We start from the raw sequence: 27,811 nt of genomic DNA, 5'->3' as shown, positions 1-27,811 counted from the left end.
ACTTGAGCTTTCCTCTTCTGCAATAAGACTGAGAAACATCATCTTGACCATAACACTTGTAGGGGGACTTGTGATTGTTGGAGGCTCAGATCCAAGAGAATTATTATCATTGGCTCAACAACTTCCCAGGGAAAACTAACAAACAAGTAGGCGTCTATAGGGGTGACTTCAGCCCTTTGTTGTTAAAGATTGTCATCAATTATCTGTGTAATGAAAAAAAAGAACATCTTTGTTATTTTACAGAAGATACTAAATTGAGTGAGAGCCACGTAAGCATTTTTGAGGACAAGATGAGCATTAAAATAGAATTTTAATGTGTAATATTGTCATATTGTTATGAAGTAATGTTGTTATGTAATATTGCTACAGTGGAGAAAGCAGTTGGAAACAAGCAGGAAGCTGTTTTCAAAGGCCGGGTTTAGGCTAGCACGTAAACGAGAGAAACTGAAAAATACAAAACTGGAGAATTATTGACTGTGGGCACATATTGCAAACTAAAATCTAGAGGTCTGTATAGTTAATAAATTGCCTAAGAGTCAGGAAGAAAGGGCAAGATTAAAAAAAAATGGAGTGAATAAGTAGAAAAAGATTGGACTCGAGAGGTAATTTTTCTTAGATTCTATTCATTACTTCTCGGGTCTCATTTAGAGATACAACACAGTCACTGGCTTGTAAAATATTCAAAGAGCTGAAAAATTAGGTTTGTGATGAATAATGAAGGAAATGAAGACTTTTCAGTCTGGAGATGAGAAGGTAAATAGGTAATTTAATAAAGTCTTAACGTTTAAGAAGGATGCAGTAGGGAGGCAACTAGCAGTTTTCTATATCCTTTCACAACACAATGTGAGAAAACAGGTTTAGATCACAAAAAATAGATTTAAGTTGGATGTGATATAGATTTTTACACTGATGATAGTGAATAAACTAAAAATAAGTAATAAAACCTCGTTTCCCAGAAGGTACAAAGGAAAATGACCTTCTTCTGCCTAGGATGGCTGATTGATCTTTTTTGAAATTAGAGCTATGGACTAGATCAGGGGTTGACAAACTTCTTCTGTAAAAGGCCAGACAGTAAATAATTTAGACTTTGTGGGCCATGTGGTTTCTGTAACAACTAATCAACTCTGCAGATGAAGTGTGAAAGCAGCCATAGACAATATGTAGCCAATGAGCATGGCTGTGTTCCAATAAAACTTAATTTACAACAACATGCTCTGGGCTGCATTTGGCCCGTGAGCTGTAGTTTATACTGACTCCCGGAGGAAATGAACCACACAAGCATTTTGAGTCTGAATCTTGCATGTGGAAAAGATAGTGCTGGAGGCAACAACGTCTATATTTGGCCCCAGTCCTGTGTTGAGTACTGTCATAATTTATGTTCCCTCCAAAGCAAACTTTGAGATGAGGATTTAGGCGTAAGTAGTTTATTTGGGAGGTGAGCCCAGGAAGCATGATGGGGGAGTGGGCAGAGATAGGGAAGAGAGGAAAGCTACAAAAGGGAATATTGAGTGTGTTATCCTTATGGGCCAGTGGAACTCAACCTTTCTGAGGGGTGAGGAAGTTGAGGAGTTTATCTAGAAACTCTTGTTTCTTATTGTTTGAGGATCCTTCCCCAACAAGCGTGGCCCACCCTGCTCAGACCAATCATGATTCCCGGGCCAGAGAGTACCCTCAGGCAGAGAGACACAGGAAGCCAATAGCCTGCACAGGAATTGCACAGGTGACCTCCGGGGCAGGCCAAGGAACATGGATGTGACACTGACATTGTCCGCTTCAAGCACTATCTGAACCTCTTTCTGTTTACTCACTTCTTCTGAGGAGGGAAGATTCCTGAACAGGCTCACTTACGTCTTCAAAGAAGGTTCTTGTTTGCAGCACTATTTCTTTGAAGTAGAAGCTCACGTCTCGGTCTGTGAGTAGCTCCAGGATCTTTTTTAGAGCCTTCAAGCTTTCACAGACGACTTCGGTGCGGGCCAGGTGATACAGGCCTCTGATGACAGATTCTAATATTATCTGCTTATGCTTCTTCACCTATTTTGAAATAATATCTCTTAATCTCCAAAGTTTTCTATGTGTATCTGGAATAGGGCAGGAGACCCAGACAAGGGGACTGAAATTCTGTTAGGGTCACATGTCTTTCAACCTAAGAGCTACCACCTCAGCAATTTATTTGTATTTTTATGTAACCATAAAGTGTGGGTTAGTAAATAATTGTTTAAACTCTACTTCAATGAACTACTTTTTGTCCCCTCAAACTCCTTTTACCTTGTGAGGGGCTCCAGAAGCTGTGTTGCCAAGCCCTCGGATGGCCATTTGCCTCAAAATGGCGTTGGAATCCCAGGCACTCTGATCCATCAAGATCAGCACGTCACGTAGATTCCCGTGCTTCCAAAGGATTGGCTCCTTCATGAGCTGAAAATGACACACTGGTCCCCTTTAGTTAAGGGAGTGGCCTCCCTTCAGGAGAGTGCCAAAGTCATCCTAACTACAACTAGAGTAGGGCCCAGCTGTGTGGAACAGAGGAGGAACCCCTCAGGTGAATTAGCAAGTTTTGCAGAAATTATGCTCTAGATGTGAGCAGCCCACAAGGTCAAGGTTATGTGGTGATGAGACCCAGAATACATAGTTAGGAAGCTGTTTCTAATCTAAATGGAAAAATGGGGCAAGGAAAACAGGAGTTACTGACAATGTTCCTTCTCTGGATTGGCTGGGACAGCCTTTATCCCAGAGTCTGAAGGGACAGTAGTAAACTTGTTGGTTACTTTTTGTTTTCTCTCTCTCATATTTATTCTCCACTCTTCTCTGTCCTAGGAGGTTGACTTCTGTAGATCACAGAGCGGGAAGAGGATGAGGGTGGGTTTTCTTCCTCTCTCACTCCCTCCTCAGGTACCATGTCTCTGGCAGTAGCTGGATCTCTTCACTACCAAAGCTCCCATAAAGCTCCCTCTTCCCCAGTTCCAGCACCCACAGAACTCCTGACCCTGAGAGAAATACCCCAAGGGGACCCAGCGAGCCTGCTGTGATGGCTGCTCTCTCTTGCCTCAGAGAAGAAAGCTGTGCCAGTTATGCGGTAGTTCTCTGAGGAGGAAGTGAGAGATGACAGCAGTTGCTCCATGATGTCCAGGATGACTCCGTGTTGCCACACTGCCATGCTCCTGAAAAATGCAAGGCTCCAATTGCAGCAGAGACTTTTTTCTTTCCAAACAATGAAGGAAATTTTAGTCTACTTCTCTATAAGGAAAATAAATGATCTAAAAAGGAATGTTCAATGAAGGAGCACCAAGGATTAAACTTTAAAGTAGCCTATCCAAGTGTCCAATTTAAGTGCAGTTTGCCTAGAACTGTTCTTTGTATTGCTATTTTTTTGGTGGGGCGGTAGTGATCCGACCACCTCTTGGGCTGATCCGGCCACCTCTTCCCAACCCCCTTTGCTCTTTGTTCCCTGTTCTCCTCCTGGACTGTAAGTCTTTGGTGAGTCAATAATCGCTCTCAGGGAAGCTGCCCCAATTGCATTTTTACTCTGTTTTTGATTTTCTTCTTTGTATCCAGTTCTAGAATATCTGCGCATTACCTGGCCAGTGCACATACTCCTATGTGGTGTGTACTAGGACTGCTGAGTAGGGTCCATAAGTTGTCCCCCTCATTGGACTCTTTGGCAAGGCCTTCTTTCATAGCTTGGGCTTGTACGCACTTCAGAGTTGTAACTGAGAGCCTGCAGGAGACAGTTGGCATCATGAAATCAGTCACCCCACCCAGGGAATTCTGAATTCTCAAGTTCACTCTTCCTGTTCCCACAATGCTCCCTTACTCCCGGATTAATGGATGTTGTGCAATGAAAAAAAACAGGCAGCCTGATCTCACACTTTAGTTTTGGGGTCAAAGGGGACATTGAGATGATTTGAGCCAGTAAATAATGCCACAAAATCTTGTCAACGTCTCGTGAGAAAATAAAGCCCTCAGGATGGAAAGTGCAAAATACAGTATTTCACTGATTCTAAAACAGCACCTCGGAAATCAGGATGCATCTGGCGATGTATAGTGTGTTACAACTGTTGGCCAGAACAGTAGCTGTGATGTGATCACTATTGCCTGTTTGTGCACAGGGACATGCATGGATTTGGGTATGGCTCTCTATACTGTCATCATTTGAGTAAAGTTACATGTATTATGGAAGTACATGTATTGAGTGTAACTGCTGTTTAAAATGTCTTTTGAAATGTTGATTTGCCACTGGAATGAAAAGTTATGCAAAACTACAGGGAAACAGAGTAATGTGATATAGGATAAAAATCTATACCTAATAATCCTAAAAGAGCTCTTTGGATAAATATACAATAAAAATTTAGAAGTATAAGAAATCATTGGGGCCGGCCTGGTGGCTTAGCGCTCCGCTACTGGGGGCCCGGGGTTCGTATCTCGGGCACGCACAGATGCACCGCTTCTCCGGCAATGCTGAGGCTGCGTCCTACATACAGCAACTAGAAGGATGTGCAACTATGACATACAACTATCTACTGGGGCGTTGGGGAAAAAAAAAAAGGAGGAGGATTGGCAATAGATGTTAGCTCAGAGCTGGTCTTCCTCAGCAAAAAGAGGAGGATTAGCACAGATGTTAGCTCAGGGCTGATCTTCCTCACATAAAAAAAAAAAAAAAAGAAAAGACATCATTGATTCACAGCTTAATTGGGAGTCTTTTTTTCTTTCTCAATGGTACATGAAATAATTTTGCTTCTTTCAATCGGTGAAGTCTTGATGACATACGGTATTTATTTTTATTTTTCTTCTTTCCCTGGTGGCCTTGAATATCACAGAGTTCCAGCTTTCCTTGAAAGGTCTCAACGAGAGAAAACAAAGGAAATAGAGCAGGCCCCCTAGGGAAGAAGGCATGGCTGCTTATCCATCGTTATGTGACCATCCTGGGCAACTACAGTAGGTGTTGACCCAGGGAAGAAGAGCTCAAGGCTTGAGGGCAGTGGAGCCTTGTTTCCTCACGGGTAGTTGAGGCCATGGCAGAAGGTGCAGACCTCGGCTTCCACACCCTTCTTCTGGAGTCTGGGTTCAGGACAGCTCTGGAAGGACCTCCCTGCCCTCCATTTACCTGCAGGGGTCTGCTTTCTGCTGCAGTTCTCCCTGCTGCATCACCCTCCGCCTGCGGCTCAAGGTAGAGCTGGGCATCTTCTGACCCAGAGTGCAGCCGACCAGCTTCAGAAGAAGACTGAACAGCTCCGCGTACAAGCCTGTGACAGGGGTGCCTGTTGAGACCACCTCATTCATAGCACAGGCCACCTGAGGGGGAAAAGGACCTCGTAGTCAGGCAGGCTCTTCCAAGGACATTTTCCCTCTGGGCTGACTTCAAGTTTGTTTTCTCCCCCAAATGATTGCTTTCCAAGTTGACCACACTCACGGTAAAAACATACAGAAAAGAGAGGGTTTATTTGTCTGGAAACTTCTCAACTCAGACTCTCTTTCTCTCTCAGGACTGCCATGTTGGGTGGCTCCAAATGCCAGGGGACACTGGTTAGGTAAAATGAAATCTTTTCCAGCATTGGAGTCTTTCCACAAAAAAGGGTGCTTTGGAAATCTTGAAGACTAACTGGGAAATGTAGATACACAGATTTTCTTTGGGCTGATGAGAAATTTGCTTCTAAAAGTACCAGCTCTAGACAAAATTACTGCCATATTTGTCCAATATAAACTGGAGTCAATTTAAAATCAGCATATGAGAGGGGAAGACGTATGATTAATGCTACATCACCAAGTTTCAGGTGGGAACAGATCATGGAGTGGGGCACAATTCCAGGCATGTGATGGGTTGTCCAACTCACTGAAATTGCATCCATTCCAGCTAGGTCATCTTCTAATCCATTCTCCAGTTTGTCTATTAAGGCTCGCAAGAGCTTACCACTGGAGGCTGGGTTCTCAGCCAGAGACTTCCACAATGTCTTTGTGTCCCTAGGGTGGTAAGGCAGAAAGCTGATAAGGCGCAACTCTTTGGAATATGAGCTTTTCCATCTAATTCACTTTAAAACCACATTATGTCTAATCAAAATTTTAAGGCCAGATGGACATGCTCACATGCCTGGCAAGAATCAGGATGCTTTATTTAACAATCCAGCATCCTGGCCTCGGGTTACTGAGGTCTATTAAGGTCCATCATGATAGAAACCTCTCCCATAGGTATATGCTAGGCAACTAGAAAGAGGAGATATATTCACTTTCTAATACTCACTTATTCCCATGGTGTATTAAAAAACAAATCTTATCATTCAATGAGGATATGTATATGAAAACCACTTGGAAAAACATTCTTTGTGATTCAAACACCATTTTTGAAATTATTATTTGGGTGAGATGTTCTCAACATTTATTTACTATCTTTCTCTCAAACTCCAAATTCTTCCCCAATGTCTTGTAGGGTGGACTTTCCCGGGAAAAGAGGGTCTACCTGTCAAAGGGGAGAGGCTTCTGTAAAAGGCTGGCAACAACTGCATCCATGTGAAAGCTGGCTATCTGGGAGATGGCTTCCAGCATAAACTGAAAACTGTCCTCTTTTTGTCTGAGGACTGGCATGTGATGGTAAATTATGCTCAAGATCTCCAACAGCTAAAAAGAAAAAGCCAAATCAAACAATAAGTTGCCATTTTGCCTCTGCATGAATGACTTAGGGCATGTACGGTCAGCATATTATGCATGGGTGGTTGATAAATTATAAATAATGTTAAAAACAATAATCAATTCTATGCATGGTCTATCTCTTGCTCAGGAGGATTATTGATGAATTGGGTATTTATTCTTAAATCAATTTAGTGAATATTTAGTGACAGGCTGCATTATACCAGGTGTTATGCTCGGCACTGTGGGGAATTTACCAAAGATGAATAAAGTGTAGCCCGTTCTCAAAAGGAATGAGTGGTCTAATAAAGAGTATCAGCCATATACCCAAAGGCCTGTGCACAAGGCTGTGTATGGTATATGAGATGTACACAGGACTGACAGGGGAATCCAGAAGTAACTGAGGTCGCTTTGGAGGGACATCTGGTCTGGGTTTCGAAGGATATATAGCAATTTCAAAGGGCAAGGTGGAGATGGTAGGGAAAAATGCCATCAGAAAGAACACAGGTAAGGATGTAAAATCAAAATCATTAGAGTAAGCAGAGCACAGAGGATTTTTAGAGCAGTGAAACTATCCTGTATGATACTACAATGGTGGATACGTGTCATACATTTGTCAACACCAAGAGTGAACCCTAATGTAAACTATGGACTTTGGGTGATTATGTGGTGTGTCAATGTAGGTTCATCAGTTGTAACAAATGTACCACTATGGTGGGGGATGTCGATAGTGGGAGAGGATGTGCATGTGTGGGGACGGGAGGTACATGGGAACTCTGTATCTTCTGCTCAATTTTGCTGTAAAACTAAAATGGATCTAAAAAAATAAAATCTACATAAAAAAATAGTATGATGGTATGAGCACAAGCAAATGCAGAAAAGATTTCTGTAATACGAGAATAGTCCAGTTGGGAGCACAGAAAGAATGAGGATGATAAAAGGAAGATAACTTGATAAAAGGAAGATGAAGCCAGATCCTAGAAGTTACTGAAGGCCACTTTTCTGAATTTGGATCTTAATCTATGGGCAGTAGGGAATGATATTATACATTTGGATTTTTGATATGGAGAAGAGCATGTCTCTAAGCTAAAGTAACTTTACTTCTAGTAGACATTGCTCTCGCTTATTTTGGACAGATATTTTTAGGTGAAACATGACATGATTACCACAGAGTCTCATTTCAGTGATTCTTGGAGAGGATATAAGTGCTTTTTGTAAGCCTTTACCTATTATGTGAATAACTTCATTTTATGTTAAACACACAAATACGTGGACATTCCAATTTTTTCAATCTTTGATTCTCCCATGCCTAGTCAGTGCCTGCCACACAGTATGTATTCCATAAATATTTTTGAAGAAATTGAGTGGAAAGTAATTAGCACAGAGATCATTTCTAAAAGTCATGCTTTGGAGAATTCTTTAATTTAGGGTGGTTGGCTCGGGGCTGTGGGGATCACAATTTCTTTCTCCTTTCTCCTTGAGATGCCTTCATTGAGTTAAAGATTTTTTCCTCTTTATTTGTCTTTTAATTGCTTGTATTCTGTTTCTGACTTAAAGAGAGAGGATAGAGCATCTCCATTTGAAACTTTTAACCAAGCTTCCTGAATTTAAATCCTGTTCACTCTGCTTGACTTTCCAGTTGAGAGGAAGGAGTGAGGACTTGGCCCTCAATCAATTCCCCAATGACAGCTTTCTTTACCAGAAAACAAACCCTAAGGTGTGTGGACGAGCAGCCTGAAGAGTGGCAGTGGGATTAGGAACTCTACTGGCCCTTTGTGGCCGTCTCAAAGGCATTCACATGGTTGCTCTCATCCTTGCAGATCTAAAAATCCAGTTTTCCATAATCTCAATGCCTTTGGTTCAGAGCTGCTTCCTCTGGCCAGAGAGCAACAGTTCGGAAAGTTTTTATGACCACAGACTAGAGAGGCAATTGAGACAGGTTGACACAGACACTCAACGTGAGCCTGACTGTTAATACACAACTTGGGTCTCTGCTGAGACCTCTCGAGGCTGTGACGCTCTTGCCTATTGCCCATCAGAGGACAGACTGAGAAGGGATGACCGACTTGGCATTTCAGAAGTGTTAGAATTCTGCTCAGTTTTCAAACTGGCTGTCAGTTCACCTGATCTTCCAGAGCAGCTCCCTGCTCCTTCAGGGCGGTGATCATCCATATGCCACAGGCCTTTGTACACATGGGGTTGAGGCTCTCCAGACCATCCAGGGTTTCCTCCAGGAACATTAGAATTTCTTCACTTGGGATGAGTTTACTGACAATCTGAGAATGCACCCAGAAAAACTCATGTTATCAACCACTTCACTTCATATCTGGACACCTGCAACACGCTGCTACTGTTTGTTTTAGGATATGAGAAACCACCGGACTTTCCAAACAGTTAGCATATGACTGGGGCCCTAGAAACTAGAGAACATACTAAAATAGGACATAGGCATGACCTTTTAACTCTAAGCAAACTTTCTCCGGAGTTGCCTTTTTATCATTTCATATCTATTGAATCCCAAGCCTGCTAAGCAATTTCCTCTCCAAGTCTAAAGTTCTATAGTATATAATCAATAAGGGAAAAATAATGCATAATATTTACATAGCAATTTATATGTTGTAAAATAGTTTTGCATACATTTCATATATCATAGAAATATATCTCGCATCTGCCAAAGAATAGCTCAGACTTGAGAATTAAGGAAAATCTATTACATGTACTTAGTGCCATGCTAGACACCAGGTGCCTCACAGCATGAATAATTATGAGTCCTGTCTTTTGCTCTTCTATGTTTCAATATTAAGAGTAGTCAATAAAAGATTAAGAAAGTAAAAACTTTGCAATTTTGGTCTCTAAGTACGAGAACTGCACACACACACGCGTGTGTGTTAATGAAAAGGCAGGCAGGGAGGTGAAACATGGCAGTCTGAATGAATTCCAGCTGCATTATCTGGGGTTTTACCCGAGCAAGATGTTCGTGATTATGAGTTTGTAGATATGAAAACATTCCTACTCACAACTGACTTCCCCCCGTATTAAGTGGCCTGATGACGTTTGGTTGAACTATTCTTGAGAGGAATGGTTCCTTTTCAGGAGTAGCCGCACATCCCTAGTCAGTTTCTGAGTTAACATGGTTCCAGGATCAGACTAGATCCCTGCATCTGTTCTATGTAACACCAAATGCCTGTCTGGGGTCCAAGCTCAGTGGTTATCTGTTTGTTTCTCACATTGGGATGGATGTTGGTTTAGGAAAAAAGGAAGGAAGGGAACTCATGTTTTTTAGCACCTATCATGCGTCAGATGCTTTCCTAGGCATTTGACACATGTTTTCTCCTGTCTTTCAACTGGCATCTTCCTCACTTTTTGATCACTTTCTCGTCATCTCTGCTGCAGCCACCTTAGTCCAAGCCTCCTAATCACATGCCTGGATTCTTGTAGCTTTCCCCAAACTGACCTCGCTAATTTCACTCTTGCTAGCCTATATTCTAGTCTCAACACAGCAGCGAAGATGACACTTCAGAAACTAAGTCCAATCATGTTTCTCCCTGCAGAACCACCACTAGCCCATAGGGGGCTTTTGCAAATTAGGAAAAGGCACCCTGACCTCAAGACAATTCAGTTCTCTCTGTAAGTATATTGTCATAATGACTGATTTTGTTGGACCCTTTACTGTCATCTGTGTCTTCTGTCATTGCCGTAATACACATACAAATCTACAATGTCTACATTAGGAATGATGCTGCCTCACATGACAGTGCCCTTGTGCATTTCACAAAGGGCACAATTGTACATAGTGGCCCTGAAATCAAAACTCTCTGCTGGCTTTTGATTTCAATTGGAGTAAAAGCCAAGGTCCTTCAAAAGGCCTGGAAGGCACCTCAGTCAGCCCTGGGCTATCTCTTGGATCTCATTACCCACTTCTTTTTCCACCTCAGGGCCTTTGCTCTTGTCGTTTCTCCTCTGCCTGGAATGTTCTTTTCCAGATGTCTCCATGGTTCTCTCTTTTGGAGTGGCCTTTTCTAGGGGATCACCCCTCCCTTACTCTCTATTCTCTTACGGGACTTTATTTTTCTCAATTATAACACTTGACATGATATTTATTTGGCTGACTCCGTCTACAAGGATGCAAGCTCAATGAGGGCAGGCATTTTGTCTTTTTCTATTTTTAGAGCCTAGAACAAAGTCTGGCACATGTAGATGCACAGGGCACCTTAGGTGAATGAATAAACAACTGAATAAATGAATGAATTGGTCGACCAATCCTCACAACAACTCTGAGAGGCAGGTTATGCATTTTTTTTTTGAAGATGAAGGGACTGAGCTTCAAGTAGTGCATGCAAGAGCGTATGTGATCCGCTCCAAAGCCCTTGCTCCTTCAGCTCCGACCCCCTGCCTCCTTCCCCCTGAAGAGGGCCTCTTGGCTCACAAGGTTTCCCGGAGTAGAAAATGATCGCTAGCAGGTGTCAACTGGGCACATGTACCCAGAGTTAATAAATGACAGGACAAAGGTCTTTCATTCAGCTTGAATGGCCAGACTATTGCCCTCCTTGGTACTGGGGGGTACACAGCTTACTCATTTGAAAATCAACCCAGGATCATCTTTACCTCCCTTGGCCAGTCCTCTGTATCTATTACCTTTGCTATTTTAGAAGAAATCTTGATCTGGACCTGCGCATCATCACATTGCAGTCCTTCCTGCAAACCCTGCAGTCTTTCCACTTCCAGGCGAATGCCTGGAATCAACAAAGGAAGACATATGTAAGAGTTCAAAGACTTGACAGGGGTTGAAGGAGCTGGCTATATTTCGATGTGACACTAATTCAGCTGTTGCATGCCTTTAACAAATGCACTGAATCCTGTCTGATGAGATGGTGAGCATAAGAGCAAACACCTACTGAGTAGTTTCTACATGCTGGGCCCCACACTAAATACTCTGCATACAATGATCTGATTTATTACTCATAAAGATCATTGCAGGTAGACTCTCCCATTACTTGCTGATGAGAAAGCTGAGGCAGAGAGATGTGAAGCCATTTGGCCAGGTCATGCAGTGAGTAAAAATAGCAGAGCTGGAATTTGAATCTGGTCTGACTGACACCAATGCCCAGGCTCTTACGACTCCACTGTACTGCTGTCTCTGTGGAGTTCCATTCTGCAGTGAGCTACTTTGGGGAAAATGGAACGGTAACTATTGTAATCAGAGCATCAGCAACTGTGTAAGTGATTGTCGATACAATTTATAAAGGCAGACCTATTTCATCTCTCTTCTGGCTGTGCTGAATAGTTTTTTCGACTACCCCACCCTCCCAACCAAATCCCACCTTTCGGCTTTAACACACTTTTCTTATGTGAATCTTAGAATTGTAATATCTCTGCGTCCCCAGCATCAGAACAGTGCTTGACACATGGAAAGGCACTCAATATATATTTTCTCAGTACCTAAATGAATGAAGAGAAGAACATAGGCCTGAGATGGTGTTAAAGCTAGACTGAGTGCTCCCGGCTGTACCTGGTTTACGTAGGACCATGCACACATAACACAGGGCTGTCCTCGGTGAAACACCTGCTGATTTAACCTGGACAGGAGGCCCAGGTTTCAGCCTGAGACTGAGATTTTAATGTTCCTGACATTTACTGATACTGACAATTATTCACATGTACTCGGAGAGCAGACAGAGGTCCTGTTATGCAAGCTGGAAAAACCTCTACAAAGTCATCTCTCAGAGAACTTTGAAAGTCACTTAGCACCAGAATAATAGTGCAATTTCCTCCTGAAGAAAACCATGTAATAGAGGAAGCATTGCTGATATGCCCAATTGCTCAGCAATTTAAATCGGACACTCTCAAAACATTTTACCTACTTTAATGGATCTTTATGATGCTTTGGTGGTGTTATCTTTATTTCAAAAAAGGAAAAACAGAGCCACCAGGAAAAAAGATCCAAGAGAGAGACAAATTCTGTGATATAATTAAAGTATTAGAACTCAGAAATGGCTGAACTGGGGGGAGAGAGAGAAGAGGAAAGAGAGAGACATAGATGTGCAGGGAGAAAAACTGAGAACAAAAGAAAATAGATATCTTTTCTTCCTTTGTGGGTTTCTCATCTTTACCTCACCTTTTATACAGAACAGACCAATAGCCGAGCCAGCAGCTGCCTGGCGGATGGTGGGCAGGGTGTCACAGGAGTGAGGAGTCAGGAGGCCGAGGAGGGAGCCGATTTTAAAGTTCTCTGGTGCCTGCAGGACAAAGGAGGCCCCCAAGGTGATGGGGCGGCTTGATGATATCCTAGGATATTCCTAACACCGAGTACTAAGTTCCTTGTTTTCTCCCTGCAGGTCCTTAGAATGAAACTGAATCTTGACCTTTCCCTTTAAGGGCAGTGGAAGAGTAAGCAAGCATGCAAAGACAACCAAATAGCTTAATCCATGAGTGCTTGCTGCACTCCGGGGCTAGGAGAGACCCTTCAGGTGGTTCTCTGGAAAGCGCTCCATCCTGGGACTGGAGGTCATCATGCAGGAGTTTTGGATTCCAGAGGCTTCAGAGATCCCTGCTGGTAGCAAGCAGTGAAATCTACTCATTCTAGGGAATGACTTACCTCAATGTCATTTGTCAGCACTTTTGCCGTGATCTGGAAAGCTCTTTCTCTTTCCCACTCTTTTTGTGAAACAAGCCACATTCGCAGAAGCTGTTGGTCAAAGGATAAACGTCCTTTCCTTAGTATTCTTCGTATTCACTCACTCGCATTCTCTCGCTCTTGCTCTCTCTCTGCCTTTTCCGTAACAGGGTGCTCACTTCCCCCCACACATTGTTTAAGTGGACTGGCCCTACAGGGTAGGTTAAGTGGGTCAGGCTGGACGTCTCCCTGTGAAGAGGATGAGGGGTTTGGAGGGGTGCACTGGAGCACAGATGAGGGAATACGGGAATCAGTTTGAGCGGAGGCTGTACTCACATTAAACATTTCTTGACAGTCCTCTGCTGTCACGTTATCCCACATCATGGTCCGTAGCAGCCTTCCTAGAGCATCCATGGATCGTTCGTAGAGAAACTGAAATGAGACGTGAGTGCGCCTGTCAGGCTGAGGTGGGTGCGTGAAGGCCCCCTGCAGTTCCTCACTCTCCTCAGGCCTCACGCCCACATACAGTGATGCGCTCCTTGTCCTTGTCCGTCTCGCCCTCACTTTTGAGTTTTTCCAGAGGCGGAAGAGGCAGCAGCCTCCGAATATTCTCTTCAAGTATATTAAGATGGTCATGTAGTGAAAGCCGAGGTTTCAGTTTACTGAAACGAGAACCACGTGGAGGAATGGATATCATGATGACAGACAAAACATAACCCACTAGAGTTCCCAAGGATTTCCAATCACGTTTGAAGGGGTCAGATACATTTTGTGACTTGTTGGGATGTTGAGGGAGGTAGTGACAGGAGTAGGGAGAGACTGGGGACATAGAGTCAGACTGTACTGGTGAGCATAGTCAACATGCCTCAGTTCCAACTTATTAGAGTGATAAACAAATCATCACTTGCTTTGCATTACTTAACCCTGTATTATATGATCTGTGGTAACATTAACCTACTTCTTTCTTCCACACTCGTGTGTGTGTGTGTGTGTGTGTGTGTGTGTGTGTGTGTGAGAGAGAGAGACATTCTAAGTTTGGAGCAGTGAGTTTTATCAATTTCATATGTTCTCTTGTGTTACATGTCGTGTCACACGTACTATAGGTTCTTATGAATGCACAAGTGAATAAATGGTACTGGAATCTTCCTTCTTCCCTTCCTCCCTCTTTCCATCTCTCTCTCTCTCTTTCTCTCTGACATTACTAGCGACATCATGAGGATATGAACAAACCTGGACATAACTTGGGAAAACGCAAATGTTCAATAAACACGAAAAAACCTATTTCTTATTAAATGTAAATTAAGACAATATAATACCACTTATCAGCAAACAAATTAGCAAAGAAAACCAAAATGATGACAGTGTCAGGGCAGGGTGAAATTGGTTCTGTCACAGAGGAGTAGAAGTCAGTACCAACTGGGACAACTCTATTGAAAATGTTAAATGTGCTGATATATGCTGAACAGTCTTCTCGTCTTTATTATCTGGCTGACTGTTTTTTTAAAAAATCAACTTATTGAGGTATAATTATGCACAACAAGCTGCATCCATTTAAAGAGTGCAATTAAATGAGTTTTACACCCATAAAACAACCACTATAATCAATATAGAACATTCCTATCACTCCCCAATTTTTCCTTATGCCGCTTTGCAGTTCATCTCTTCCTCCACCCTGGCCCCAGGCAACCACTGATTTGCTTTCTATCATTAGAGATTAGTTTGCAAGTTCTACAGGTGTCCTGTCCAAGTGAGGGTAGCCATTATCAACATCTGGCTGTTGAACACTTGAGTTGTGGCCGGTCTGATTTAAGTTATGCTGTAGTAATTATAAACACATTAGATTTTGAAATTTAGTATAAAAAATCATGTAAATTATCTCATTACTTTTTTGTATTGAATACATGTTAAAATGATAATATACTGAATGTATTAGATTAAAAAATGATTATTAAAATTAATTTATTTCTATTCACACGTTTAAAAGAGGCTACTAGAAAATTCTAAATGACATATGTGACTTGTAGTATATTTCTACTTGACAACACTGTTCTAGATCCTGGTTAATTCTTAATTCATCTCCAAGGTTTATTTATTTGAGCTTTCTTCAAACCTCCCTCATCTTCGTAAACTTGGCAACTTGTGCCTTTACTTATCTTGCTTCTTGCCATATTTTAGAGAAATCATGTGGGTGCCTTTTGCATATATTTTCCTCAGTAGGCTAAAACTCCTTCAGAGCAAGACCATATTTTGTTCAACACTATGCTTTTAGAACCTAGCTCAAGGCCTGATACATGGATGAAACTCAATGCTATTTACTGAACCAAATTATCAACTTTTATAACTAAAAGTTCAGAGAGCACTTTTTGCACAAAACTGTTCACCCAAGTATTATTTATAGTTTTTAAAAACAAGCAACAATTAAATATAGCAATAGGAGGTTGGTTAAGTAATATGAGGCATATCTATACAACAACTGTTAGGCAGCCATAAAAATGATATTTGTTACCTCAACATAATAAAAGTCACATATGAAAAGCCCACAGCTAACACCGTACTCAATGGTGAAAGACTGAAAACTTTCCTGCAAAGATTGGGAACAAAACAAGGATGCCTGGTTTTGCCGCTTCTATTTAACATAGTACTGGAAGTTCTAGCCAGAATGATTAAGCAAGAAAAAAGAAATAAAAGGCATCCAGATTGGAAAGGAAGAAATAAAATTCTCTCTGTTTGCAGATGACATGATCTTATACATAGAAAAGCCTAAAGACTCCACAAAAAAACTATCAGAGCTAATAAACAAATTCAGCAAAATTGCAGAATACAAAATCAACACACAAAAGTCAGTTGCATTTCTATATACTAAAAATGAACAATCAAAAAGAAAATTAACAATTCCATTTACAATAGCATCAAAAAGAATAAAATACTTAGAAATAAACTTGACCAAGGAAATGAAAGACTTGTACACTGAAAACCACAAAACTTTGCTGAAGGAAATTAAAGACACAAATAAATGGAAAGACATTCCATGTTCATGGATTTGAGTACTGACTATTGTTAAGTTGTCTATAATTTCCAAAGCAATCTACATATTTAACACAATCCCTATCAAAATCCCAATGGCACTTTTTGGAGAAATAGAAAATTCCATCCTAAAATTCATATGGAATCTCAATGGATCCCAAATAGCCAAAACAATCTTGAGAAAGAGCAAAGTTAGAGGTGTCACGCTTCCTGGTTTCAAAACTTATTACAAAATCACAGTAATCAAAAGAGTGTGGTACTGGCACAAACTGACAGACATATAGACCAATGGAATAGAATAGACAGCCCAGAAATAAATTCTAGCATATATGGTCAAGTGATTTTCAACAAGCGTTTCAAGGTCATTCAATGGGAGGAAGAACAGTCTTTTCAACAAATGGTGTTGGGAAAAATGGATATCCACACTCAAAAGAATGAAGTTGGACCCTGACCTTATCCCATCTAAAAAAATCAACTCAAAATAAATCAAAGACCTAAATGTAAGAGCTAAAACTATTAAACTCCTAGAAAAAAACATAGGGGGAAATCTTCATGATATTGGATTTGGCAATGACTTCTTGGATATGACACTAACAACACAGACAACAAAAGTACAAATAGATAAGTGGGATTACAAGAAAATTAAAACTTCTGTGCAGCAAAGAACACAATAGAGTAAAAAGACAATGTATGAAATGGGAGAAAATATTTGCAAATCCTATATTTGACGAGAGGGTAATATCCAGAATATGTAAAGAACTCCTACAACTCAACAATAACAAAAAATAAAGACCTGATTAAAAAAAAAAACAGGCAAAACACTTGAATAGACATTTCTCCAAAGAAGATATACAAATAGACAATAAGCATATGAAAAGATGCTCAAAGTCACTAATCATTAGAGAAATGCAACTTAAAACCACAATGAGATACCACCTTACACACAGTAGGATGGCTACTATAAGAAAAACACAGAAAATAAGTGTTGTCAAGAATATGAAAAAATTAGAACACTTGAACACTGTTGATGGGAATGGAAAATGGTGCCACTGCTACAAAAACCAGTATGGTAGCTCCTCAAAAAATTAAAAATAGAATTGCCATCTGATCTAGCAATCCTTCTTTTGAGTATATACCCAAGAGAATTGAAAGTAGGATCTGGAAGAGATATTTGTGCACCCACATTCATAGTAGCATTATCCATAATAGCCAAAATGTGAAAACAACCCATCAGATGAATGTCCATCAGATGAATGGATTAACAAAATATGGTATACACATAAAACGAAATATTATTCAGCCTTAAAAAGGAATGAAATTCTGATACATGCTACAACATGGATCGCTCTTGAGGACATTATTCTCAGTGAAATAAGCCAGGCACCAAAAGACAAATACTGTATGATGTCACTTATATGAGGTACTTAAAGTATGAAATTAATCGAGACAGAAAGTAGAATGGTGGTTGCCAGGGGCTGGTGGGAGGAAGGAATGAAGAATTGTTGTTTAATGGGTATAGAGTTTCGATTTTACCAAATGAGAAGAGTTCTGAAGATTGGTTGCACAACAATGTGAATTTACTTACCACTACTGAACTGTATGCTTAAAAATGGCTGAGATGGCAAATTTTATGTTACGTATATTTTACCACAATTAAAAAAATTTAATGAGGAAAGAATAATGTTTGTGAAGAATTGATAATAATATGGAAATATGTAAGGTGAAGTGAGAAAATGCAGGATGAGAAATCATATGCAGAGTAGAACCTCAACTCTGTGATCAAGATGGAAGACTAGAAATAAAGATTTGAAGAAAGTATACCAAAATGTTGACAATAGGGGGAGGATTCAGGGTGATTTTTATTATTTTTAAAAACTTGCTATATTTCCACGTTTTAACAGTGAATTTTTATTTCTTTTACTGCAGAGGGAAAATATTATTTTAAAAATTTGCTTAAAATTATTTTCTTCTTCAGGCTTACTGTTGCTAACCAACTAGGATGTGATTAAGGCTTTCACAAGTTTTTAATGGGAAGATTAAAATTTGCCCACAGGCCAGGATCTAGGAAGAGAAATTTCTCTTTGCACAGAAATTTCAGTCCTCATTTATCAATAAATCTGACTCTCTGAGTAGCTCTCTAGGCCCTGTCAGTCATCAAATAATTAGCCTCTCAGTCAGTTCTGTAACTCTGGAAAGAGAAAAAGCCCCTATTTGAAATAACCCATTGATGAACTGGGTTCATTTTTTGGGAGGGTGTGCCGGTGGATAAGTCAGTTGATCAGGAGGAGGATATGGGAGAGGAAACATTTTTTTGATAAGAACCACAAACAATTCTCTACCTGAGATATCTGATGGCGATTAAGGCTTTCCACCGAACGGGGCTAGCTAAGGAATCCAGGGGCTCATCCCTGATGAAGTCCTGCAACACAAACAAGGAGGTGAAATGTCTCAGAAAGGACCAGGGAAGTTTCTAGACGCAGCTGTAACCTCACTGGACCATTGGGTGCCCTATGGCAGAAATATAGCAGGGATCTCTTCCTTGGCACTAGCGAGTTTTATCAATATTTAAAAAGACAGCCCTGTACTCTTGGTAACGGACTTCTCAGGGCCTTGCTCACGTCCTCCCCGCATACTCACCAGCATGTAACCCAGCAGCACCTCTTTGTAGGAAAACTTAAACCCTGGATCCTCAGCATCTTGGACAGCAATGCCAATCTCAGTGATACTTCTTGTGAAACTCATTTGCAGATCCATGTCCTAAAGGAAAATGATTCATGGTGCAAGGCAAAGTCTTAGGCACCACACCTGGTTCTATAAACATTTGACCTAGGGCTGAAATACGTGCCCAGAGAGGAGCAAGGTTCTCTGCTCCTTTCGCAGTCCCTACCTGAGTCTAAGATGTAAACTGCAGGGAAGTTGAAAAGTGAAAGTCAATCTCTAATCCCTCCCTGTCCCCCATGGATTGAAGTTTCTTCACAGCAGTGGCTTTGAAACTTTTTTGACCATAAACCACAGTAGCAAATAGTTTACAATTCCACCCAGTACTTACATGCACAAAATATATTATATATAATATATAACTGAAACAAAAGTTTTATGATACTTATTGCTGTATGCAATGTACTCTTCTATTTCTCTTTTATCTTGTTTCATCACCAAACATTTGCTGGTTGTGATCTATTGGATCTATTAAATTGATTTCATGGTCTACTGGTGGGTCACAACCTACAATTTTAAAAACGCTGCTCTTGTTTACAGCCTAACTTCCAAACCACCAGAAACCAAATACAGCCCCTTGTTGTGTCCTAGATTAGGCGCAGGGATCTTGGCTTCAGAATTGGATTAATTCATTATTTATTGGGAACCTTTCCTCTGGAATCAAATCAAGAGGATATCTATGCTTACTGCCCTTCCAGGGAGTATGATTTGTATTCAGATATATTATATACAAATATATGTATTCAAATATTTTAAATAAATTGCATACCTTGTTCATCACAGACATGCCCAGAACCTGAAAAAGCAAAGTGGAAAACAGACACTAGAGCAGCAGTTAAGAGTTCCCTCACCCCAACAGAAACACCCAGCCCTCAGCCGGAACGAGAATAGGGAAGCAGGACCTGGAGCCTTGCCAAGGGGCGGGGCTGTCCACCTCCTCCTCCGTTTTCAAAGTGAGACCTCGTACATTCGCAGATTCTTTCCCCTAGGTGAGTCGTGACTAAGCTACAGAAGGCAGCATAAAAACTCAAGCCTCTTGGTTTTCAGGCTTCACAGTCAGTTTAAAGAGGCTCTACCAGCCTTTGTAAGAAAAAGGGAAAAGGCTCTTGGGGGAAGGGGCAGTGAAAACTTACACAATGAAAGTTAATAGGGCAGCTGACTTTGGAACTGAGAATACAGTCGGTTCTGCAATAACGCTGGTGTTGACAATGCAAATCTGTTCCGATGAAATTGATATATGAGGGAATACTTTTAGCATATTCTAAATTTGCGTTTGCTTTTGCGTAGTTTTGTCCGTGACAGTAAAATGGTGCAGCAGCTGAACTGAGCGGCGTAGGAGGACTCCAAGGGCGCACACGCGCACGCACAGCTTCAGCCATCTGCCAGCTGCTCTGTTTATGTGTTATGAGCCACTCCCATCCAAATCTGGCACTACAACTGTCCATCAGATTTCAGATAACCCTCCTTCCCGCCACCATTTCATAATAACTCGCAATTTTCACAACTGATCTCAAGTGTTTTTCAAGAAAAAGTGCCATAATTTTTTGTAGTATTTATATATTTCTTAACTGGTTTTTTAAAAATTAGACTCCTGTTTTTTAATATGTCATTGATGGGGTTTTTTGAATGTTGTGCCTCTCACTTCGTTTTCCCCATATTCCTTATGGTTTTTCTTGTATCATCTTGTGCATATGTTGCGTTATAGCAGAATGGACTGTACCTTAAAAGTATACAGTCATCTTTATTGAAAACATCTTTATCTCCCTCTTTTATTTTTATCATAATTTTTCTCAACCATGGACTAAAAATTAATGTAATGTAAAACATCTTTTTCTGTGATTTTTCGGTTCTCATCAGTGCTTATTAAATTTTGGGTACATCAGACTCACCTTTTGAGGAGCAAGTTAAAAATACAAGTGATCCATCCCTGAAGACTGCAATTCATTAGGGATCTCTATTTTTAACAGACTTTCCAGGTAATTCTCATGCAACTGAAGTGTGAAGATCACTGCCCTCCACCCTTCCACCAGCATATACTTATATCTAGGATATCATGAGCTCCCTATGACTCCATTCTTATCATGTACACGCTTGAATACATGTCAAGAGCACAGATTTATCAAATAGTTGGTTTGGGGAGAGCGCAGAAGGGGAGACAAGGGAGCATAATGTACAGTCCCTAACATGAAGGTGCTGACAATCTAATGGGGGAAGCAGATGTGCATGGAATCAATGAAAGCTTCCCAAATCTGGCCATGGATAAGAATCATTCATAAAACTTTTAAAAATGAAGATATCAGACTCCACCCCAGACCTACTGAATCAACCTCTCTGGAAAAGGACTCTGGGAAGCTATATTTTAAAATTGATCCCTGGGTGATTCTTAGGTGGCTAACTTGGTACTAGCCAGCAAAATGGCTGAATTGACAATATGTGTAAAGCACTTTATTAAAGATACAAAAAGGTCCTATGGGAGACAGAAATGCTCAGATGAATTCCAACTCCGTTTGGTGGTTCCAAGGCAGGGACATTCTTGGTATGTTTGAGGAGCATCAAGGATGATCAAGGTGGCTGGGATGAATGTGGAGGGGGAAAATAGTACATTGTGAGGTGGATTGAGTAGATTGATGAATGACATATTTTATTCACTTAAAAATATAGATGTGACACTTACCATTTGTGAGGCACTGTTTTAGGTGGTTTATCAATATTACCATGTAAAAGGTTAAACAACTACCATTAGTTAACACTTCAGAGACTATTACAAGGAAGTAACAAGCCAGCTGTCCTACAGTGGTACAGGAATAACTGTTTTCAGTTCAAAGACGGGTGAGATCCCTATAGGTACAACTGATCTAGGAAGGCATCCGGGAGTGGTAAGACATGAACTACCCAAGGCTTTAGGAAAGAAACAAATTACCTAACCCTGTTTCATAATGAATTTCTCTGTTCCCATATGTTCTCATCTTCCAAACACACCAGATCTTATATTTCCTTTGGCCCGTATCCTTTGAGCATGAAAATTCTCAAGAGCTGAGCCCCTCCAAGGTTTGGTCACCCCAGTCTGGAAAATGAGGCAGCCCTGTCTTGGCCATTACCTGAGAGCACTGGCCATAAAGAAACAGGACTTGGGAGACGATGTCTTGGTCGAGCCTGCTGAGGAGTTGACTCTTGGGAGCGTGGAGGGCCACAGCCCCGTAGATTACCATCACATCAGTCTTGGTCAGGCTCTTTTTCCCAGAAAAAATACCCTGAAGATAAGGAAGGAGAGATGAAAAATATGACTGAAGGAGTTTCTTTTTCTCTCATGTTTTTCCCTAATCCGATGGACCACTACAGAGATTAAGAAGTGGGACTGGGATGATTAAAATCAGTCTAAAACTGATGCTCTTGCTTTAACCAAATTGAAACACCTGGGACTGTGCTGTGGATCTATTGGGCTTTAAGAGAGGTACCTGTGAGAGGGCTTGTGTTAATTCTTACTTATTAAGTCCGTCTCCTTCAGGGGAAGTAGAGTGGACACAATGGAAACTGTCCACGAGGCCTGAGCAGCTGGTGGAGAGACAAACCTAGGCACACATGGGGCTCCCTAGGACCTTCCAGGTCAGCATTAGTGACAGGAAATGGAGTAGACTTGTTACCTATTTGGTCATTCTACTCTGCCTGGGCTCAGGCAGTTCTGACCTGGAATAAAGACCTGGGGGCAGGAGTAAGAATAATATAGAGATGGGATATTCATTGAAGGAATCAGTGCCATTTGTCCTTGTCATCACCCGGGGCTTTGGAGGAGAAGATGATTCTTTTTACCTTACATCGATTCATGAAAAACTTTTCCCGATCTTGGAATGTTTTAAGAACTTTTAAAACAATGTCAAAGTGTTTCTCAGCACAGTATCCTAAAATAGATGTTATTCCCTAAAATCAGAAAAGATATGAGACTTTGAGCTTTACCATTAAACGAATATTTATGGAGCATCTATTGTGTGTCAGGCACTCTTCTAGGTGCTAGGGAGACAGTAGTGAACAGAACACACCAACTCCCCATCCTTGTGGAGTGTACAACTGGGAAAGTGACATTAAGTAAACCCATAAATTCAGTCAACATGTAAATGTATGTTAGTATGTTTGATGGTGATAAGTGCTATGGAGATAAGAAAAGAGAATAGCTGCTGCAGGTTGAGGGGGAGTTTGCAGAGAAGGCCTCATTAACAGGTGACATTGAGCAGAGCCCTGAAATAAGTGAGGGAACGAGCCATTCAACTGTCTGGGAGGGAGAGTTCCAAACTGTGAGAAAGTAAGTGCAAAGGCCCTGAGGTCCACCGAGGAGGTCCACGTGAATGATCAAGGAGGAGAGCAGGGCAAGACGAGGTCAGAGAGGAGGTAGGGGTTGGTTTGAGTGGGGCCTTTTAGACCACGTTCATGATTTTGGATTTTTAATCTTAGAGTGGTGGGAAGCCCAGGGAAGTTTTTTTGAGCTAGAGTTGACTGACATTTTCAAAGGATCACTCTGCTGCTAAAAGTTTATTATATCTTAAGTGGTTAAATTTTTGAATGCTGGTAGCTCCTGTTGCACACCCTAAGATTATATTCCCCTTACCCATATTGTCCCTTCTCCAATTCTCTTGCCCCAGGCTGATTTCACCACAGTACCTTTCTGGCAATTTGTTCATGAATCCTGTTGTATTTCATTTGGTTGTATAACCCCGCTAGAGCCGCTGTGAGAACTCAGAGACTAGACCATTGTCACCAAAGTCTCAACAAGCACTGTTCTTGGTCCTTAGATATTGGCCACACAACCTCCATCACCAGAAGATGCTTGGAAGAATTCTTTAAGGGCTCGTAGTTTGACATTGCTGTGTTCCTTGGTCATGGCCTAAGATACAAACCTCTCTGTGTCTTTTATCCTCTCTTTCCTCCCATCCCATAATGTTCTGTGTTTCTTCTCTCCCAATCCGTCTTCCTAACTTCTTATCTCCTTCCCCAACTTTTCCACTCTGTGATCTACATCTCATTGTCCTTCTGTCATTTAAGTCTGGCAAAACCCAAGCCCTGGATAAATCTGACTCTCCAATTTACCCATCACCTATCCCTACACCTAGTCTGCTGTATGCTGCTGGGGAAAAATACCACAGAGACAGTCAGTGGCAATAGAAGATGATTTCAACCCCAACTGGGCCCTCAAATCTGCACAGATGCCCTGCTACTTTCCCTTAGCCTGTTTTCTCTCTCCAGTTTCTCACAGTTCCAATCTTAATCTCAAATCTTCTCCTCCTCTGAAACTGCTCACTAAGCACTCTCTAGGAATAGGAGCTTTAAGAAAGGTTCTATCTTCCCTTGTTTTACTTTGGAGGCACCTGAGAAATATAGATAGTCTGTTGTGGAGCCAAGATTTGAATCTAGCTAGTTTGATGCTGGAATCTGAACTCTGGCCTTATGTGAGTCATGCTTAGGAGATGGAAAGTCAATGGGCTCATGAGATTAAGCAAGTTACGTATTAACACCTCACCCATCCAGAGGTCACTTACTTAGTGACTCAGGTGTGTGGGACAGACTTAAGAACTTGAAGTGAAGTTAAGTAAAAAAGGAATTTGAGAAGCTCAAATGGATGTTACAAAGTTTGTCTTTTAAAGTTGTGAAACCCTCAGTCTTTGAATGACAGCCTTGTTGTATGCTTATATATAAAATAAACTTACTTTGTCTCCTAGCCTATGGCAGAATTAAAAGGACAACTAGGATGGGGAAAATGGTCTTAGAAATAATATTAAGAGCAATAGGTGATAACTGAATATCTGACAAGAAAAAAAGAAATAATAGCAATATAAGAGCAGTTTCAAAAGTTCAGTAAGTCTAGTGGTTTCTGGGCACTTACTATAGGAGAAAGAACCCTAAAAATCTTAGAATTTCTGAAGAGAGTATATAACACAACACAGTAAATAAAATAATTTATTTTATACTAGGCAGTCTTTATTAGCCTGGGGAGGTTTTTTTTTTTTTTGTAGATACACAACCTCTCCTTCCTCCACATTCACATATGCTCTCTGGCCTAGGCTAGGGTGGAGAATACGTAAAAGTGCCTTGCAAAAGCTCTCCAGGTTACTTATATTCTCTCTAGGTTGAAAACCAGTGGTATTATAAGGTTACTTTTTGCTTGTAAATGTAATGGTTTTTATGTTTCCACTCATGCTCTTAAGATATAAAGCCAATGCCAAGATGTATTAAAGATACTCTCATTAAGTAAGAATGATTGAAATTCATTTTTCAGTATTTTCACAAAGCTGGTTAAATAATGAAGTATTGATATTTAACAGAGAAGTGTCATTTTTATGAAAAATTCTGTTGGACTATTCTGAATGTATTTGTGGATAATTCTGGATAAGTGAGACATTATCATAAGAACTGCCAGAGGTTTTCTGGATGGAATTAATTATCATTGTCCTAAGAGGAAACTGAGAGAAAGGAGCCCCACCTGTCGTTGATCCCCCAGTTGGCTGGGAGCAATCAGAAATTCCTTAATCTGTGAGCTTACAAAGTCTGTATCTTGGCAGGATGCTAAGGTGGTTCCCAAGGCTTTCCAAAGGAATCTCTGGAAAACAAAGGACGAGCGTCAGAACATTAAAGATTGGAAAGCAAGACTCCGATGAAAAGTGGAAAGAGCTAAAACAGTCATCCGAAGGAAAGAAACTGGGGTGGCTTAATGACTGCTTAATAACTATGCACTTCAAGTATTATCTCTTCTTGAAAGTGTTCTTTCCCCCAGGCTCTGTCCTCCACCTGTGCTCTTCTGCACACCTCAACGGCCGTGCCCCGCCATTACAATGCCTTTCACTCCCTATTGTCATTTTTTTATTTTCTTCTTCATCTCTATGCTTGGAATTTCAGTCCTTGGTAGCAGAGGGTCTTATTGATTATTGCCAGTGTACATTCCCTGGTAGCTAATAACTGCTTGATAAATGCTTATTGAATAAACATGCTCAATGAAAATAGGGTTATTTTGAAGATGTCATCAGATATTCTCAACCTCCAAAGTATATCAACTTAGTTTATAGTGTGGGAGATTTAACCTACAATAGTTTTGAAAATAACACTTTATACACTCTACCATATCTCTCTCCCAGGAGTAGAGTGAGTTGTCCAGAAGGGCTGTTAGAACAGCGTTAAGGGTGAAAAAGAAAAGTCACATAGGAACCTCTCCATTTACACTGTGTCTTTAGTAAGGAACTCTGAGTAAATTGGGGAGGGAAAGAGCCCAATGGGCGAACATTGGTGAGGGAGCAGGTGGGGAATCATTCTGTGGCTTCTACTTCCCTTAGAGGTGGTTTGAACATTGGATTCATTACGCTAGCCCTATCCTGGTTACTTCTGCAGTGCCAGGATGGAAAAGCGGCAAGTAGGACAGATGTGGCTTTCTATCATCTTTCTTTAGAAGTCATGAAAGATTTAGAGCTATGACAAGTGGAGTGGGGCAGCCCAGCAGTGGCTTGTATTTGACCACCGCAGCACATGCCTGAATGTAAATATGTTTAATATATGTGGTATATACAGCTATGTAATACCAGATTGGCAACTCTTTCTTTAGAATGTCCACTTTGGCACATACAGGAGAGAAAACTGGCCACTTGGAGGTCCACTCCAAGGACTCTGCAGAGCTCAAAGGATTATAGCTATTGAGTGGTCATTATTGATGAGAAGGAATCTATGGCACAGGAGGAAAGGAAAATCGAGCAGTAACAGATGGAATTGAATTAGTACATTTAGGAGGAATTGTACAGATCAGTCTGACTTGGGATGAGAGGGGGACATGAAGTGATAAAACAGGTGGAACAACTACCAGAATGAGAGTAGCCTCGATCAGAGTGAGAATCTGACTCCACTCTTAGTTGTTCAGGCAAAAAGCCCCCATGATAATGGAATTATAATGAGGAAAACTGAGTACAACACTGGAGTAAAATTAAGGCCAAAGCTGCTAGAGTCTATTTAACTCCACCTTGGGAGAAGTACAGGAAAGAGTCTGGAAAAGTCTTGTGCTGTGAAAAAAATTGATGTCATGAAGGGAAAAATATGACTTGTGTGTAAAGGGTTAGCCTCAGTGCCTCCCAGTACTGCTGATCTGTGCTTCTCTGCTGAATTTGGTCACGTTCAGTGTATAGTGCATTCCTACTTTGGGAATTGGCAAGGAATTCCAGAAGTCAAGAATTCAGAACTGAGAAAAAATACAATCAGTTGCAAATATAGCCACAAACTTTCTATCCATGCCTCTTTGCTATGGGAGTTTGTAGCTTCTTCCATCAAGAAGAGTCTATTCCTCCATTCTTAGAATCTGGGCTGGCCTGGTGACTTGCTTTGGCCAATAGAATGTGGCAGAAGGGAATGCATGCCTGTTTTGAGCCTAGACCTCAAGAGATCTTGTCACAATCATGAGAGCAAGCCTGAGCTAGCCTGCTGGAGGATGAGAGATCACAAGGAACAGAAACAAGCTGTCCTAGTTAAGATCATCCCAGATCAGCCGATCCCCAGTGCACTCCAGTGAAACTAGTTGAGATCAGAAGACTGCCCAGCTGAGCCCAGCCCAAACTGCCAACCTGCAAAATTGTAAGCTACATAACTGGCTGTTATTTTAAGCAACTAGAGGTAGTTTGTTATGCAGCTAAAGCTAATTCGCACGCTTTTCCTTTCTGGTGATAAATGTAATGGTTGAGAGTCATCTAGGGAGCTCATTGCTTGAACTGTTCTGCCGCCCCATACCACCATTATCTTGGACCAATCTTGTGGGTCTGGAAGCTGTTGGAGGAATGGTATCATGTGAGATGCACAAGGCTTGTTCATGTATAAGAAGATGTGTCTGCA

At 41.1% G+C, this 27,811-nt stretch overlaps 1 protein-coding gene across 1 annotated transcript in view; it reads right to left on the bottom strand.

Moving 5' to 3' along the window:
- Positions 1 to 27,811, bottom strand: part of MROH2B (maestro heat like repeat family member 2B) — a 57,120-nt gene that overhangs the window by 5,055 nt on the left and 24,254 nt on the right. The window contains exons 19-37 of the mRNA XM_058564166.1: positions 25,434 to 25,550; positions 22,775 to 22,882; positions 22,066 to 22,218; positions 19,737 to 19,763; positions 18,887 to 19,006; positions 18,589 to 18,668; positions 13,752 to 13,887; positions 13,562 to 13,657; positions 13,208 to 13,297; positions 12,728 to 12,848; positions 11,248 to 11,345; positions 8,736 to 8,888; positions 6,446 to 6,603; positions 5,826 to 5,952; positions 5,099 to 5,286; positions 3,572 to 3,712; positions 3,041 to 3,155; positions 2,266 to 2,412; positions 1,849 to 2,031 (exon numbers count right to left, since the gene is read on the bottom strand). Coding sequence (XP_058420149.1) covers positions 1,849 to 2,031; positions 2,266 to 2,412; positions 3,041 to 3,155; positions 3,572 to 3,712; positions 5,099 to 5,286; positions 5,826 to 5,952; positions 6,446 to 6,603; positions 8,736 to 8,888; positions 11,248 to 11,345; positions 12,728 to 12,848; positions 13,208 to 13,297; positions 13,562 to 13,657; positions 13,752 to 13,887; positions 18,589 to 18,668; positions 18,887 to 19,006; positions 19,737 to 19,763; positions 22,066 to 22,218; positions 22,775 to 22,882; positions 25,434 to 25,550 — 2,358 coding nt within the window. The remainder of the gene's footprint in view (positions 1 to 1,848; positions 2,032 to 2,265; positions 2,413 to 3,040; positions 3,156 to 3,571; positions 3,713 to 5,098; positions 5,287 to 5,825; positions 5,953 to 6,445; positions 6,604 to 8,735; positions 8,889 to 11,247; positions 11,346 to 12,727; positions 12,849 to 13,207; positions 13,298 to 13,561; positions 13,658 to 13,751; positions 13,888 to 18,588; positions 18,669 to 18,886; positions 19,007 to 19,736; positions 19,764 to 22,065; positions 22,219 to 22,774; positions 22,883 to 25,433; positions 25,551 to 27,811) is intronic.

Source organism: Diceros bicornis, chromosome 20 (genome assembly GCF_020826845.1).
Source record: "Diceros bicornis minor isolate mBicDic1 chromosome 20, mDicBic1.mat.cur, whole genome shotgun sequence".
In the NCBI taxonomy this organism is placed as follows: domain Eukaryota; kingdom Metazoa; phylum Chordata; class Mammalia; order Perissodactyla; family Rhinocerotidae; genus Diceros; species Diceros bicornis.
The sequence above is the reverse complement of the archived record's forward strand: the minus strand, read 5'-3'. Positions and strand labels throughout refer to the sequence as shown.